The sequence below is a fragment of the Fopius arisanus genome, unplaced genomic scaffold, assembly GCF_000806365.1.
Source record: "Fopius arisanus strain USDA-PBARC FA_bdor unplaced genomic scaffold, ASM80636v1 scaffold00013, whole genome shotgun sequence".
Lineage (NCBI taxonomy): Eukaryota > Metazoa > Arthropoda > Insecta > Hymenoptera > Braconidae > Fopius > Fopius arisanus.
This window is the reverse complement of record NW_011887752.1, coordinates 875,148-892,271: the sequence shown is the minus strand read 5'-3', so window position 1 is coordinate 892,271 and position 17,124 is coordinate 875,148. Positions and strand designations below refer to the sequence as shown.

At 35.3% G+C, this 17,124-nt stretch overlaps 2 protein-coding genes across 2 annotated transcripts; one reads left to right on the top strand and one right to left on the bottom strand.

Annotated features, from left to right (window-relative positions):
* Positions 1–2,891: 2,891 nt before the first annotated feature.
* Positions 2,892–10,887, top strand: LOC105263142 (facilitated trehalose transporter Tret1-2 homolog). Its single transcript, XM_011299168.1, has 5 exons — positions 2,892–2,974; positions 3,528–3,587; positions 5,239–5,374; positions 7,166–7,485; positions 8,991–10,887. Exons 1-5 carry the CDS (start codon positions 2,939–2,941, stop codon positions 9,948–9,950), a joined length of 1,512 nt encoding a protein of 503 aa, XP_011297470.1. The 5' UTR covers positions 2,892–2,938; the 3' UTR covers positions 9,951–10,887.
* A 1,682-nt stretch (positions 10,888–12,569) lies between these two features.
* On the bottom strand, positions 12,570–15,035 carry LOC105263141 (cytochrome P450 307a1). The gene is made up of 3 exons (XM_011299167.1): positions 14,478–15,035; positions 13,466–14,263; positions 12,570–13,327 (listed from the first exon to the last, which is right to left on the bottom strand). Exons 1-3 carry the CDS (start codon positions 14,905–14,907, stop codon positions 12,999–13,001), a joined length of 1,557 nt encoding a protein of 518 aa, XP_011297469.1. The 5' UTR covers positions 14,908–15,035; the 3' UTR covers positions 12,570–12,998.
* Positions 15,036–17,124: the final 2,089 nt, after the last annotated feature.

The window sequence follows — 17,124 nt, the reverse complement described above, 5'->3', positions numbered from 1 at the left end:
AAATATTTTGTTTAAGTTATTGCTGAAGATAAAATATTTGCGTAGTGAGTAGTTTGAGTTTATGGGGAACCATTTGTAATCAGCAGGAGCCTCTATAAACATAGTAAATGACAAAAGATATCTGAAGATTGTAACAGTCCAATAATCGTACGTAAATAGGGCCAGATGTACTTTGACCCTTTGATCCTCTATTCCTCTAGTACAGAAATGATTTTATTCTTCGTTTTCTTAAAACACCCTTTCATTAATTGATATTATGAATAAGAACAATCGACCAGATCACCACAAAATAATGTTTTATTTAGTAGATAGTTAAGGCTTGAAGTGCTAGTGCACATCTGCACTTGATTAGTTTTCGGGATTCAATAAATAATCAGAAAGAATAACAATTTAGAAAGAGAAAATTCATACAATGATGCTCAACTCAAAAGATAAACAAAGGTCAAAATAACCAGATGTTAATTACAATTGACAATACTCCCCACTCAGACTTATCCTTCCACTCGATTAACAATGTTATAATTATTCTTATTTTATGACATTGATATTGGGTTTTGTGATTTAACAATAAGTAGAGATTTTAATAATGATTTCTATGTTTCCTTGCACGAAACTCCACTTCGGAACAAATACACAAGTGAAATATAAATTATTAACTATTCTTTATATATTAAAAATGTTTATTAGGTGATTTAGGGGAATAGAATAATAAAAGAATTACGTAAATTAAAGACGCGTCTGTGGCTCCTCAAGGAAGAATGACGATCGATCGAAAGGGAAAGAGAGATCAAATACCCAACAATATTAATTATTAATGATTAATTATATGCATATATACTCCGACAAAAAATGCAATATATTACATATATTTTTTCTGCAAAGAAATGCAACGTGTCATATCAGCAGCGAAGTGGTTAATTAGGATAGATAAGCGATTTTTTTTCGAGACCAGTTTTACTCGATATCTCGGAACTTAAGGAATATATCGATTTTTCAATTCAAACATTTCTTATAGAACAAAATGTTAACTACCGAAAAGGTATCCACGAATGGCATTATCTTTCTTTAATTCTGAGATATTCGCTCAAAACTGTCCCCGAAAAAAATTCACCTATTAACAAATATATATGCTAGTATTTCTAACATAATTGCTATTATTATTATTATTATTATCGCTATTACTGTTGTTATTATTGTTGTTATTATTACGGTTATTATTGTTATTATTGTGCTAGTAATTATTATATAATTACGTTTAATAAAAATTGAATAAATTCTTAATATCTCTAATACAAGAATATATTAAATTTTTATTAAGCGTACAATGGGCTCCCAATAAAATTGAAGGAAGTCCGTGAGTTATTACTTTGAAACACATGTTCTGAGCTAAATTTATCAATATTGTCACAAGTGTCCAGCATTCGCATGGTCTAGGTCATGAAGATGATTCTCGACGCGTTCTTTCCACAGGTGATCAACTGCCCTTCGATTGACACTCACCTCCGCGAAAATCTCCCGGAAATGAAGAAAATGAATCGATCAATTAATATCGCAATCCGCGGAGGGAGAGTATTAACACATGAATAATGTCAACACGTCATGCGCTTAACTCAATCGGATTAAGGTGTCGTATCCGTCTTTGTAGCTGATATAAAGCTAAGATGATAGTCGATAGGAGAGAATTTGTAATCCCGGGATCGATATCGGAATGTGTGGGGCAGTAGACGGTGATAATGACATAAATTTTAATTAAATCGGGATTCCAGCTCAGAATTTTTCTTGTCATCATAATTAAACTCGGGAATTGGTCGCAGCAGACAATAGTCTCTCACATTAATAATTAGTAATAGTAATTAATTATTTAATTATTTAATTAATAATTAGCGGTTATTTAAGACATTTAGGTTTTCTTTTGCTGTCGAATTTTTACGATATATCAATTTAATTCAATTTATTTTATTTATTTATGTTAATTATTTAGATCTGTTCCATTTTACTTGAATTGTTCAATTATTTAATTGATCGATCTCAGTAATTTTTTGTTTTAATTAAAACAAATTTAAGTCATGTATTGGATTTCAGGGTTTTCGTTTTATAAATTCATTGACTCACAACTACTGTACATTATTTTGATATTGCTTCACAGTTTTTATTTATAGAATAACTATAATTTTTGTAATTTAATTCTGAAAGAATTTTTCAAGTGATATAATTCAACTGAATAAAATAGTACAAAATTGTGGATTACACATCGTAATTAAAAACTTAACATTATTATATTATTATTAATAATAGTAAAATGATATGCAAAAATTTCAAGACAAAAATTTGAGACAATTATTATTCGTGTGTATTTGGAGATAATTTAAATATCCAATTGAATGAAAAAAATATTGAGATCGATATAATGAAGTAATTATTTTCCCAACCAATGAATCGTCATCGTCATTTTTTTAACGAATCCGCTATCTCGTTTCGTCACATCCACAGCCTCCTCCACATGTTCATACATTTCACCATCCAATCTAATCTAGAAAAACTGTTCCATTCCTCGAAATCATCAGTCGCCGACTGACTCTCGTGCCGGTCGAGTCTCACGAACAGCCGCCCTTTTCCTTTTCATTCTCTCGTTTTCAATCACCAGCACTTCATTCCAACTTTCCCTGACATTCTCCGCACTCAGACGTAATGTATGAACATTCCCAATTATTCAAGTGATTTTTCAAACTAATTCTTTCTTGTTTATCCAGGGGACCAATTGAGAGACGATAAATGGAGCTGTTGTTACAGAACGTATCAATCAGTTAATCTGGCAATTGATATCTTCAATAATTCAAAGATCGAGTGAATAGTTTCGTCAATTTGACCCGCAAAACCTCGGATTTATCTTCCGTAATAATTTTTCGACTGTGAAGAAAGAGTAAATAATATAATCATCATGATGAACGAACACAGTGAAGTATTGGAGATTAAGGTGAGTCATTATTTCAACACGATTTTTTCTCATATTTTATTACAACTATTCCCCTACATTCCCAAGCTATCGCAAATTCAGGTATTTTTTAAAATTGAAATTGAAGCTTAACTTACATAATTGAATATAAAACGCGAAAATACTTGAATCAAGTAGATTTCATACTTGATCCTGGTGTATCCTATTTGCGATGAAAAATCCAGTTTTCCTCGATTCAAATAACAATTATGAATATACTAGGGTTAAATATAAAATATGCTTGATTCATTGACTGAAATTTCAAGAAATTTTGAAGCGTGCACATGGGATTAATTACCTGGGATAATAAATGGTATATCTTTAATGCTCCAACAAATTTCGATGGAATCCGATCCTTCCGTATTAAAATGTATAATCGCCACAAAGAAGTGAAATCCGAGAGATCTGGAAAGTACTTGTAATAAGAATTGAAATAGTCTTCTTGTTTCCATGGGAATATCGAGGTTTCGTGTTACGAATAAATATCGTTGGTGTACGATTTCAATTTTTTAACAGATTTTTTTAATTTCATTAGGTCGAGCCGAGTTCAGACGAGGAACTGCAGATACAGAAGCGTCGAGGTCTTATCCATCAAGTGAGCAAACAATGATTGAGTTCATTCATCCCAGAATCATTGAAAAATTATAGAAAAAATATTACATAAAATATCAAAAATAGGAATTTTTTCTATTAGCTGATTCTGGTAATCGTGCAAAGGCTTTTGAATACTGATAAAAAAATTATTTACCAACAAAATACATTCTTGACAAGTGCCCTTTTAAATATTTGTTAATTAAGGCCCGGGTGGACTATCTTCTGTTGAATGTCATCTTTTGTTTAAATGTCATCTTTTTAGTCTAAAATACATTAAAATTTGGGACCAAATTTGTGTTGCGGGAACTACTCGAATGGTTATAAAAAAATAATGAAAAAACAGAGGAAAAATTATTGAAGGGCGCTCAAGAGCGATATTGTTTAAAAGGGATCTACCAAGTTTACAAAAAAATAATAAACATTACGCAGCTTACCATTGCTCTCCAGAAGATTGAGTGACAGCCAACTTGGTAAATTCCTTTTGAATAATATCGATCTTTAGCGCCCTTCAATAATTTTTCCTTTTTTTTTCATTATTTTTTCATATCCATTCAAGTGCTTCCCGCAAAACAAAATTGATCCCAAATTTTAATGTATTTTAGGTTAAAAAGATAAAATTTAAACAAAAGTCGACGTTTGATAGATAGTCCACCCGGGCTTTAATAGTATATTTCACGTCTAGGACGGAAAAAGGGAATCAGAATCACTTTTTCCGCCGTGGCTATAATGCTATTTTGTGTTGTTGTGGTCTAACCTCGCTTCGCTCGGATAAAAACGCGTTTTACCGGCCGCAATTACATAAAATAAATTATTTGGATTTTTTCCATTAATTATTAACTATTTTTCATTTTATGTTCATCCATCATATCTTAAAATAGATCAAAGGAAATGAATAATGAAATAAAGTATGGCAAATAATTGAATCTATGCGTCGAAAATCTCAAGAATTACTTGGTCAGAGTAAATGTTCTCCACTAAATAATATTTTTTCTCAGTGAACTCATAATAATTTGCACTATATCTGGAGATTGAGTTGTTCTCTTAACCGGTTCCGAATCGAGTGTAAACCGATGTTTCTTCTCAATAAGTAGCCACTGACTTTTCAATTCTTCTCCTTCACCTGCATTTTCTGCGTGATTCATTTCCAAGGATTACCCGCCTTCATGAACTGCACGGAATTAATGAGTAATTACATTCTGAGGGGGATATTAATAAATTCTTTAAAACTTAAAGAGATTACAAATTATTGAGATAACAAGTAATGACAAGACATCTAAGATAATTAGTCAACCGATTTCTGTCGATTTTTCTGGAATTCCTTAGGAATTTCGTAATTAAAATCGCTGAGTTATCTAGTAATTGATGTCCCACACAGACGAATACTCAGAACTGGTTTCCTCAAACAATAAGTGAGAGTTTTATTATCTCCTTGGGTGGGATCAACCGCAAGGCTCCTGTTATCACCTCAATTAAATCCAAGAGAAAAATTTCAATCATTTCAATTTAGTTCTAATGGAAACATTTATGAATTCCATGATTGCGTAAGATGAATTATTATGCAAATGATTTCGCCGGGCCGTCTTTCTCAGTGATAATGCATATTACATCACAATGAGATTATGGAGAATCATTATTATTATTATCATTCGCAGATGACAATGAGTATTTTTGCGAATATCTCGATATTGGGACCTGCCATGGGATTCGGATACAGCGCTGTCATACTTCCAACATTGAAAAGTGGCCGCAGTGATCTGACGATCGATGAAGATCAAGGGTCTTGGATAGGTAAAATATATCCATCTATAAAAATAAATCCACATGTAACGAAAAGTTTTAACGTTTTCCGTCGCGTAGCTATAGCTTATAAGTTCATGAAAATTAATTTTTTTTAATTCACATGATGATTTTTTTCAATTATTAATATTAATGAATTATTAATATTATAAAAAAATTAAGTATTCACAAAAAATATATACTTGAAATATGTATATTTTATTGATGAAATGATTATAGTACATTTGATTTTTTATTAATATCGATCAAAGACTGATCTTCCCATGATTCTAATAATAATTATAAATATATTAGGATCAAGTATAAAATATGCTTAATTCACCTATCTTTTTTGCAGTATCTCTCGCGCAAGTATCTCGATAATTTTTTTCAAAAATTGCAGTAGAGCAACGGAACCTGAAATAATCTAGAAAAACACCACAAGGACATAAAAGGGACATGAAATAAAAGATTTTGATAAAATCGGCAAAGGTTTTGTGTCGAAATTGCTCAAGTACTTTGAAATTTTTTTTTTATACCGAAGATATACCGAATATGGCACAAAAGAAAAAAAAATGGAATCGGTCAAACCGTCAAACCATTTTTGCGAAATCGCTATATCAACGTAATCGCTCAATGGTTCAAGCTCAATGTTGGACTAATTAAAATACCAATCGAAGACAAAATTTCGGAGTCGTTGCGTCCACTACTCTCCAGTAATAGCAAAAATTCTGGATAAATAACGATAAATTTCCAGATTTATAACCACACACATATACACGGAGAGAAAAATTCTTTAAAAATTACGTGCCTGTTCCGTAACCTGCCAGTCAACATTCAGTACAAACAACATTCAGTAAAAATTACGGGACAGTTACGCACTTTTTCAGTAGACTTGCCGAAGAAAGTCTAGAGCGTTCACGAAAAAGTACGGAACGTGCAGTGAAAAATGCGTAACTTTCCGTAATTTTTATTGAATACTGTTTTGACTGGCAGGTTACGGAACAGGCACGTAATTTTTGGAGAATTTTTCTCATCGTGTAGACATTATTTATTATTACCTTATAAATTTCTAAGTATTTTCAATAGGAATTGGAAAATTAAAAAAAATGCCATTCCATGGCTTCCGTGTGGAAATAAACACAAGCTATTTATGACAAAAATTTGATATGTAGGGCAGACCCGGGCCAAATGGGACTCTTGGGGATAGCGTTTTTAACTTATTCTCAGTCAATTTTTTTTCGCCAAAAAATCTTCGAGACAGCCTAAATGTGCCCTAGTGTTTTTTGTGAATTTAATTTTTTCTTCTAATTGTAGTGTTACTTTCTTACTTTTTTTATTTTCCAACATTCTCAAAAAATAAGCTACACGGAGAGAAATATGTACGAAAAATTACTGGTCTCGTATTAGCAAACGCGGGATCTGGTACTGCCCTGATGAAAAGTCATGTGGAATTCATGAAAAATCACTGCAATCGCTCATTTTTCGCTTCTGACCGTGATGTTCTTTACGTGGGAATTTTCAATTTTTCAGTCGATGAAATATAATAAAATTCTTGAAAAACTGAATTGTTATATAATGGCTTCTTACGATTGATCTTTTCTCCTCGTCGCCCATTGCACTTCCTGCATTCAATTTTATCTTATGTCCTATTTTACCCGGATCTCCCCTAACGTTTTTAAATTAAAAATAAAAAAAAATAATATATTTGGATCAACTAAATAAGCTCAAACTGTAACTTGAACTTACTGAATATTACTATTACGGAATATTTTTTATTAACGAATATGGAATTTTTTTCAGCTAGTGCCGCTGCTTTTGGAACTCCCATTGGCTGCATCTTATGTAGTTTTATAATGCGAAGAGGCAGAAGATTGAGTCTCTTGGTGACATCAACATTCTCCTTGATTGGATGGTTATTGATCTACATGTCCACGGATTACGAGAAACTAATTGTTGGGAGAGTAATTGGAGGAATTGCAACAGGTCTAGCCTCAGTACCTGCTACAGTATATACCGCTGAAATTGCTGATTCCGAGTGGAGGAGTACTTTAGTCACGTGGAGTAGCATGGCCATTGCTGTTGGAATTCTCCTGGTTTATATCTTCGGATATTTCGTGCAGGTGAGCAGAATGGCGATAAAAATATGAATCCAAGTGTAAAATAATCTAACTGCCGAGTTATTCGGTCATTACAAAACTCCACGAGCTGATAAATCTCACGCCATTATTTATTCATGGATCCCTTCAATATTTTTCAATTTCCTGGCTTTCCTATCCTATTCTAAAAAGGACAAACATCGAGACTATCGATATCTCGAAACTCTGTCACGCTTATTCCTCATTGGTTCAGTCATCTGAGGCGGCTAATTTGAATTTGGAACTCATTTAAATTAACAATTTTTATTCCTATCCTAAAAAGGATAAACATCGAGACTATCAATATCTCGAAACTCTATCACGCTTATTCCTCATTGGTTCAGTTATCTGAGGCGGCTAATTTGAATTTGGAACTCATTTAAATTAACAATTTTTAATCACGATTTTTATAATTACAGCGCGCTATAGCGCGCGTTCGTTCTCGTAATATATACAGTGAAACCTCCCTTAGTGGCTACCTTTCCGACTGTCAATCAATGCATGCATCATTGCGTGAGGAGAAACTTTCCCCCACTCTAACATTTTCTCCCCTGAGCATTCTCTTTTAATATTATCCCTTTTCTCTCTTATGCGTGACAGATCTGCGCACTCATATTAATCAGCTGACGAACTGGTTGGAGAGAGGGTAACTCTTTGAGTGTTCTTCTAAGAATTCAGACCCCCAACCTGAACACTAAGGGATTTTTCACTGCACCCCCTCTTCACTCGGGGCTTCTCTATCTCCGCCCCATTCAGCCTTCCCCCCAGTCCCCTCCTAAAATCCTCCAACCAATCAGCGACCGATAGCTGAATTCTACCACTTTTTACCGATTCTATTCCTTTATTCTCATAGAAATTCATTGCTTGGAATGTTTTCACTTTTAGATTTTCAGTTCATCATTCTTTATTTTATATTATACGAATCTATTAAGATTTAAAAATATCTGAATTACATTATTATTCTACAAGAATAGCTCGAAATTTTCTTTAATTACATCAAATTCTTCCCTAAATTTAGACATAAAGATGGCGGCGACGATAAGCATGGAGCTTACACCAATAGTTAATCTAGTTCATTAATCAGTGAATGAGAGCCAAAGATTGATTGTCGTTCCTCTATTATGAATTCGTGCTAATTAATTAATAGATTTCATTTGATTTTCGATAAGCTGTTCATAGTAACCTTTTGCAGAATGCTATGAATGGTCTCTCTTGTCGTTTTTAGTTGGGATAACTATATCGACTTTTTTAAATTATTATTTTTTCGTTTATGTCGCCATAGATTGTTTCGAGTTAGAGTTGCAACTTGATCTAGACTATTTCATATAAAAAAAGTCATTAGATATATCTCCTGGCATGAACCCTTTCCTTCGAGAGTCGATTGCAGTAATAAATCTATTTGTCGACCAAAAACAATTAACCAGATGTACTTAAACGGTTTTATTGATTTACTTGATTTGCTGAATTCTCCATAAATCATTTTCTTTCAGGAAAACTGGCGGCTGATTGCTCTCCTCTGCGGTCTTTTCCCAGCAGTAGCAATAATCGTAACGATCCTGGCAGTTCCAGAGTCTCCAATGTGGTTGAGAGACCGCGGTCGTCTGGACGAGGCCCGTGTGGTCATGAAGAAATTCCGTGGTGTGGCAAAGGAGCACCCAATCACAGCCGAAGTTGAAGCTGAACTTCGCCACACGAGACACTACCAAAGCACCAAGAAGCAGTCACTGCTGAAGAACTTAACAAAACGCAGCTCTCTTTATCCATTCATCATAATGCTAGCCTACTTCTTCTTCCAGCAATTTTCAGGGATTTTTGTTATCGTTTATTACGCTGTTGACATAACCTCGGAGGCTGGTATGAAGATGGACAAATTCATTGGCGCCATTCTCATCGGCATGACAAGACTCATTGGAACTCTTCTGGTTGGTTACGTGTCGAAGATTTGGGGAAAGCGGAAGCCGTCGATAGCATCTGGGGCTGGAATAACAATTTTCATGGGAATTCTTTCAATCTATCTCTACCTCCAGGAAAAGGGTTACGAAATCAATGATCACGGATTCATACCAGCTGTCTGCATTATCATGTACATCTTCATGAGCACCATTGGCTTTCTTAGTCTACCCTTCGCTATGATTGGCGAAATATTCCCCGCCAAGGTCAAGGACGTTCTCTCTGGTCTGACAACCTGTGCTGCGTATATATTTAGTTTCATAACGGTTAAAACTTATCCAAGTATGTTACATACCATGGGTAAACACGGGGTTTTCTTCTTCTATACCATTATTTCATTCCTGGGGACTATTTTTGTACTCATGTTTCTGCCCGAGACCAAGGGCAAGACACTCCATGACATCGATGTTCTCTTCTCCAAGAAGAGAAGGCAAGTCGTTGAGGTACAGATTATGGAGAAAGAGAAGATAATGCCCATGAGGGATATGACCGCTGCGTAAATTATTCGGCATTATTTCATTTCTTTTATGAGTATGAAGAAGTTATTATCAAAATTTCCACATCTCCATTGGATCTGGAGATTTTTCACGACGATTTACACAAGAGTTGAGTCAAAAGCAGGGGATTATTGACTGTCTTGGTGAGTATCGTGTGGACATTATTTTTAGAAAAGACGAAGAATAACAATTATTTCTCATTCAACTCCAACGTCAATCAATATAATTACAGCAGTCGACGTCGCGAGGTATGACCGAGAGAGTTTTTAACTGATGATTGTTTGAAAATTAAACTGACACTTTACATTTGATTGTGAACTTTTCATCTCTTAATTTGGAGTTTCGTCTCATGATGCAAATATACTATTGAGTGACATTTGGATTGAAAAATAATCCCCCGAATACCACACGAGCTTCAAAATTTATCAAGTATTCCCGTCAAGGTGTTACCCATACTATACTGAAGTCAGCATAAGTTTTAACATTGATTTTAGGAGTGGGGGACATGGTTACAGGTGGTAACTACGTGGAGTGGGGGTACCCAGAGAAGTAAAAACTTATGCTGGCCTTAGTATAATCAAGTCGTTGAATTTTGACTTGATCAAGTCCGCCCCTTCGTTTGTTTGGTACGAACTTGTCGTGAAATATCCAATCATTTTGGAGCTTTTATTGTATCAAAAATAAGAAGTTCTGGGATAAATGAACTAATGAAGGCTTGAAAAGAATAAAAATTGACTTTAATGTGTGCAATGTTAAGGCCAAGAGTAAGTTATCCCACTCGACATCGGACCAATTTTTTCAATATTTTCCATTGTGTTCATGTATTGCCCTTGATTCTTAAAGTAAGAATAGTTTTTAACCTGATTTAAATTAGGCTTCATGTTATGTTGGAGCGTTCAAGGACTGAATAATGATTTAGTGAGTAAATACACATTGAAATTAATCTTCGTATTTTTGTTTTATTATGAAAAACTCATCCCTTAAACAATAAATATTGCCATTCATGTTCTCGTCTCACCAATAAATAAGAAAAACATGGAGTCAATGAGCAGATGATTGGAGATTTATCACTAATAGAAATTTATAATATTTAACTTAAATACTTAATAACTAGGATCAGTCCATTCTTGGTGATTGACTGATACAGGTGTGACGACCAAGAAGATCATTCCAGATCCGAGCTCTCGGTCGTTGACAATCGAATGTAAATCAACCTAGAGTCAATATCGCAATAATATCGTGGTTTTCAGTATTGATCCAATCTTGTTTCGGTATTAGCACTTTGGTAAATATTTGAATCGAAATCATAAAGGGAAAGGACAGACAATGTGCAATAATCAGTGACCCTCACTCTCTCCTTCTCATTTCGATGATAGCTCGCTTGCAAGAGATGATGTGATGCACTTTTTTTGGATTTTTTAATTTTTATTTGGTCTTCCCTTTTAAGGTTTGTAATTTAATGTAACTCCTTTAAGACGGGATGGAATAGTTCAATCAATTGGAATTAAAATTTACAAGTGGATCATTGCAGAATCAGTGAACAATAATAAAACGATTCATACATTCATATTCGATTTTATTCAATTTTTGTTTGTTTTTTTGATGAATTTAGGCGTTGGAATTTATCAAGTAAGCAACAATTCAATATAGTATCCAATTGGAGGTTAACGTCGAAAAGATAATCTGCCCCGAAACCTCTTATTTCTAGAATGTCAGATGGAAATACAAATGATCCTGGAGAACGTGATAGTCACGTTTCTTCATGAATTTAATGTAAAAGGAGAATTCTTAATGGACCTGGTGCAATCATCGTGGACTTTTTTGGCACCGAACGATGAATGTAATTGTAAACGGGAGACAATGATCAAGGCCTGCTGATGATTGGCTTATCTTTTGCTAATGTAAAATTGACCTACGCAAGTGGAATTCATCCTCAGTATTTACAGACAATAATTCATTCATTTTTTAACTTTTTAATATTCCGATGGGGAGTTATTCTCATTTCTAATTTTTTAATGTTAAAAATCTATAAGTATTTTCCATTCTGTTAATTTCCAAATTATCACAAATTTATTCATTCTAATAATCACTTTAATTCTTATTCCCATAATTCTACAAACAGGGGAAGGATAGACTGAACTACTTTGTGACTATCGGAACATATTTGTGAGTAAGGTATTTTTCCTGTTATGTATTTTCGGGTCACTTTCCACAGATATGCTCTTTCCCTCAATCTTTGACTTATTCATGTTCTTCTGAAACGCTCAACATGAAATAGGAGAAGCGTAATTACACTCAAATTTGTAGGTGTTACTAGTCGGTGGCTGTCTGTGGCTGTGGATAGAGAAGGTGGCTGCAGAAAGAAAGAAATCATGTTCGCAGGGATGAACAGGCGCCTTTTCTTGTAACTTCTAGTTATTCGTTCCAAATAAGAGAATTGAAATAAAAAGATTGAAAAAAGAAGTTTTTAAAAATTCAACAGACAAAATATAAGACATTCAAGTACAAAAAATACAAAAAAATATAGAACTTTGTATGGAAAAAATATGAATATTTTTATTCATTGACTGTATTTCGATAACTAAAAAACAAATATATATGTATAAACGGACAATTACTGACTAATTATTGAACTACATGAATGAACTGCCACACGTGAGAGTCGGCATAGATTTATTGTGAGACACAGTTATGAATCTACGCCGATCCATGATCGTGTTTCAGTATTAAATATCAGTACTGACAAAGTGAAATCAAACAATAGGGATACAGCGTCGGTAAACGGTACTGAGACAAATCTGAGACTGAGTACTGTAATATTTGTCATCACTACAGTGAAAATTTTGTACTCAAATGATACCGATATGCAGTAGAGTCTCAGAGTTGCTCTGTACTGACACAGAGCTGGCCCAGTCTTGTTTCGATAGTCATTTCTCTCCTGGGGAATAATCAGAGCACGAAAAATAGTAGAAATCTATCTTAAAATCTAACAATTGCGCTCATACGATTCGCAGTTCTTTGGATGTAATAGGTATACTCAGTACTGATGAATCATCTTTTTTCAAACCTAAATTTGAACGTGTCCGCTGGCAACGCGAGACTACAAACAGGTACATGGTAACTCTCACCATCCGCAGGAAGAAGAGTGTAATGCTTGAGAATAGTTGCAACAATTGAAAAGGTGAGGTACTGCACCATTTTGTAACCCATGCATGATCGTCTACCTCCGCCGAATGGCAGGAAGTACTCTGGTTTCAATATCGTGCCATTTTTTATAAATCTTTCGGGGATGAATTCTTGAGGTGATGTCCACAGCTCTTCGGACATGTTCAGATCGTAGTTGTTGAGGAATATGAACGCATCCTTCTCAACTTTATAACCTGCAACGAAAAGAGCAAGTGGATAAGCAAAAAATTTTTAAAAATTGAGACTTTAATGCAAGTGACTACGACATTTCCATTTGCTTCAAAAAAATTTCACATGATTGATACTATGTAGAGGATTTTCATGAAACTCACCAGCAACGGAACTATCGCGATTCGCCACATGTGGGACAATGGGACTGGCAATGAGTCTGATGGATTCGAGAAGAATGGCTTCAGTATATGGCATGCTTCTTCTGTACTCTAACCCCACAATCTTCCCGAGCCCTTCAATTCCATCAATCTCCTTCTGCGCTTCCTCCTGGACGTGTCTCCTCGGTGCCAGGTATCCCAAAACTTTAACGAGAAAATTTCCAATAGCCGCGTGTCCTCCGATGATGTCCTCCAACGCGAACACAGCAGTCTCCCACGACATGTTGGGTTCAGCGTTGCTCTGCACGTGATTAATCAAGCAGTCCACGTAGTCCTCCTCAGGAGTGTCTTCGGTCCAGGATGATCTCCGGTCGCCAATCAATCGCTTGTCAACAAATCTACGAATAGTGGCAGCCCATGCGGTAGCTTTTTGGAACTTCCGAGTGTGCAAAGGTAGAAGAAATGGCATGAAATCAGCTGCGTACCCCTGATTCACTTCCCAGAATATGTTATCAAAGGCATCGATTAAGCTCTGGAACTCTCCATCATCATCACCAAATCGCCTCGAGCAGAAGTAATTAGTGAAGATATTAGCGCACGCCTTCAGTATCGGTGGCTTTATAGCGACCTTGACATTGGTACTTGCACTACTCTCGATATGACTTAGCAACTGCTCAATCTCCTTGGCGATGAAGCAGTTGAGCTCATTATACCTCTTGGTAAATGACCGGGGAAATGTGTGGGCCCGTAGCATCTCACGTCGGGTTTTCTGCAGCTCAGACCAGTCGCTGAACGCCAGTGCTGTTAAGTATAAATAAGGAAGGAAACATTAGTGGAATAAAAAACCTCATTCTCGAAATGTTTTTGTGAATTTCGGAAGAAAGTCAGTATAACGTGACCCTGATCATGTCCGTACTTTCGGCATTGTTATGTAAACACGAAATTACTTTGCTTGAGGAAATAATAGTTCAATGTTTGGCAATGTCTTAATTCTTGATGAACAATGAATACTCACAGTTATCTTTGTTACCACCGAATAGTTGATTGTATCTCGCGAAGTTTGGACGAGAGTCGAAATGGGTGCCTTTGATGAAGAGAATTTCCTTGATGTTCTCCACTCCATTGACAACGATACAGTTCAGCGAACCCAACCTGAGCTTTATGATCTGACTGTTATACTGCTTAGCAAGCTCACTGAATGCTTTATATGGCACATCGTACTGTCCCAGGACATCAAGAGATCCAATGATTGGCCATGGCTTGGGTCCAGGTGCATCTGGTACCTCGTCCTTCTTTATTTCCTTGACGATGCCCTCCTCGACGATGCCTGACATGGTCCTCCTTCGTTTTGCCTTGCCATAATCAATGAGAAAAATCAAGAGAGCCAGCAGCGAAGCCGTCAACAGAAAATATGTCGTTGTGCTCAGAAATAATGATGGGACCATCTTGACTCAATGATTACAGATGAATAAATCCTTCAGTTTAAGAATGTATATCGGATCAGTGACTGTTGGTTGCAAAAATCTCTTGGTCAGTTTCTCAGATGATTATTTGATTTTCCCTCTTCACTTGTCTCGAGATATCTGAACGGCTGACCGATCGGACTGAGTCTGAGGTTTTTGATGGTAGAGACCGATCTTATATAGCAAGTTAGTGTAGTCAGCACATTTACAACACCCCATACATATGGATTGGAAGCATCGTTTTTCTGGTAGACACTGCGGTAGGACACCAAAAAACGATGGACAGTTGATGTTATTCATGTGTAGTGGTGATTATTTTCTATTCAGGTTTTAAGGGAGATGGTGGGGGGGTGAGCATGTCAAATAACATTCGGAGGATTCTCGAAGGGAGGGGATGAGGATGAGGAAGTGGAAGATGGTTCATGGTGATATCAGTGGTTGGCGATATTGAGAAAAAATGGAGGATTTTTTTTAGGGGAATGCATTGTGGGGTGGGGGTTCCCAGTGGTTTAGATTCTAGACATGAAAGGTATCCCAGTGAATGGTCTCGGATCGTTCTCGAAGGAGAGACCGGCTGCATTCATCTGGAAGTTTCGGGATAACCCGGAAGATATGTAACAGTGGATCGAGCACAAATGATTCCAAGTCATCAGATGTTATGCATACGACCCACTTAGGGCCAGGCGACACGTAGCTTCTAAGAATTGATGGATCGGAGAGAGGGAGAAAGGACATGAAGACGATGTGCGATGAATCCATGAATCGATGAACGACACATGAAAATCAATAAATTCAGGAAATTATTATATTTCATTGAACTCTAGGTTTTTGCCAGGGCGATCATCATGATTGATAGTGTAGAGATGTCAATGAGATGTCAATGAATTGATATTATTGAGGATTCATTTTTTTTTTTCACAAAATTCTGTTTTTCCCTGATGTTTTGATGCCTGAAATTACTTCATTGGCATCGAGAGTCAATTTCTCGGAAGCTAGCGGTACAGAACGTTGAAATGTGTGCATGGCACGTCGTCTCTGTCTTAATCGTTGAGTCAACGAGACTGGAAATGTAACGGGAAAAAAGCACTCACTTTTGCTGGTTCATGGCAACATTGAACCTGGATTCATCGTGTATTTGTAGTTTAGCATCAGTGTGTGGCACCTTGCCAGTGGATTTTCCCTTTCTCTTGGTGTTCATTTCTTTTTCATTCCGGGGAGTCATTCCTTCCAACGTAATATTCAATTTCTGCTATTAAAAAAATCACCTGAGTCATTCCCGGGCTGAATCCTCATTAAAATCACTCTCGATGGTTATTGTTTATTGGGAGCTATTCGAATTTTATTTATCTGAGGGATTAAAATGTAATATTATTTGAGGGGCAAAATCCAATATTAGATTATATTCAAGTGATTCAATTTATGGGTGAGTTATATCAATTATTGACTTTAATTAATTATTAATTCTGGTTTATTATGAAGTACAAAATGGGCCCTCTTATTTCTGACGTCCACATTAATATTCCTCATAAATTAGATCTTGATGTTACATATTTGAATAAATTGATTGATGGGTCCCAGACCTTTTGGGTTTTCAAAATTTTAATATTAAATAATCGAATCTGGAAACTCATATAAAATTATGTTATTGCAAAGAAAATCTATAAGGACGTAAAGAATTAATGCAGACATCCTCATGAAACTTTGCACACGCATGAATCTTTGGGAGATGAACTTATTGAAAAAAAAATTACGGTAATCACCAGCAGAGTTTAAGAAAAATTATTCTAAAAATGTTAAAAAATGAATAAACTGCGAGAAAAATTTACATCTTCTTTCATTTATCATTAGGATAATTAAATACTGAATTTATATATGGGTACGTAGAGGGGACTTCGGTTGGATTAATCATATTTTTCATTCCATTTCAAGATCGAATTGAATATCTAATGTGTTTGTTTTTGAGGAGTCGATCACGTTTATCAATGAGTTATTGACTATGGATGAACGCAGTAGTAGTATTTGATTGAGTTGATAGCTTCTACAAACTTTTATCACGAAAACTATTCGTCTATTCGGCGTTGCCACTTTTTTCCATTATATTATCAATTTTTTGTCTGTAATAAGAACAAAGTACGAACATAATTCCATACATATAACGGATAGAGAAAAAAAATCAAAGAATCAACATATATGATAGAA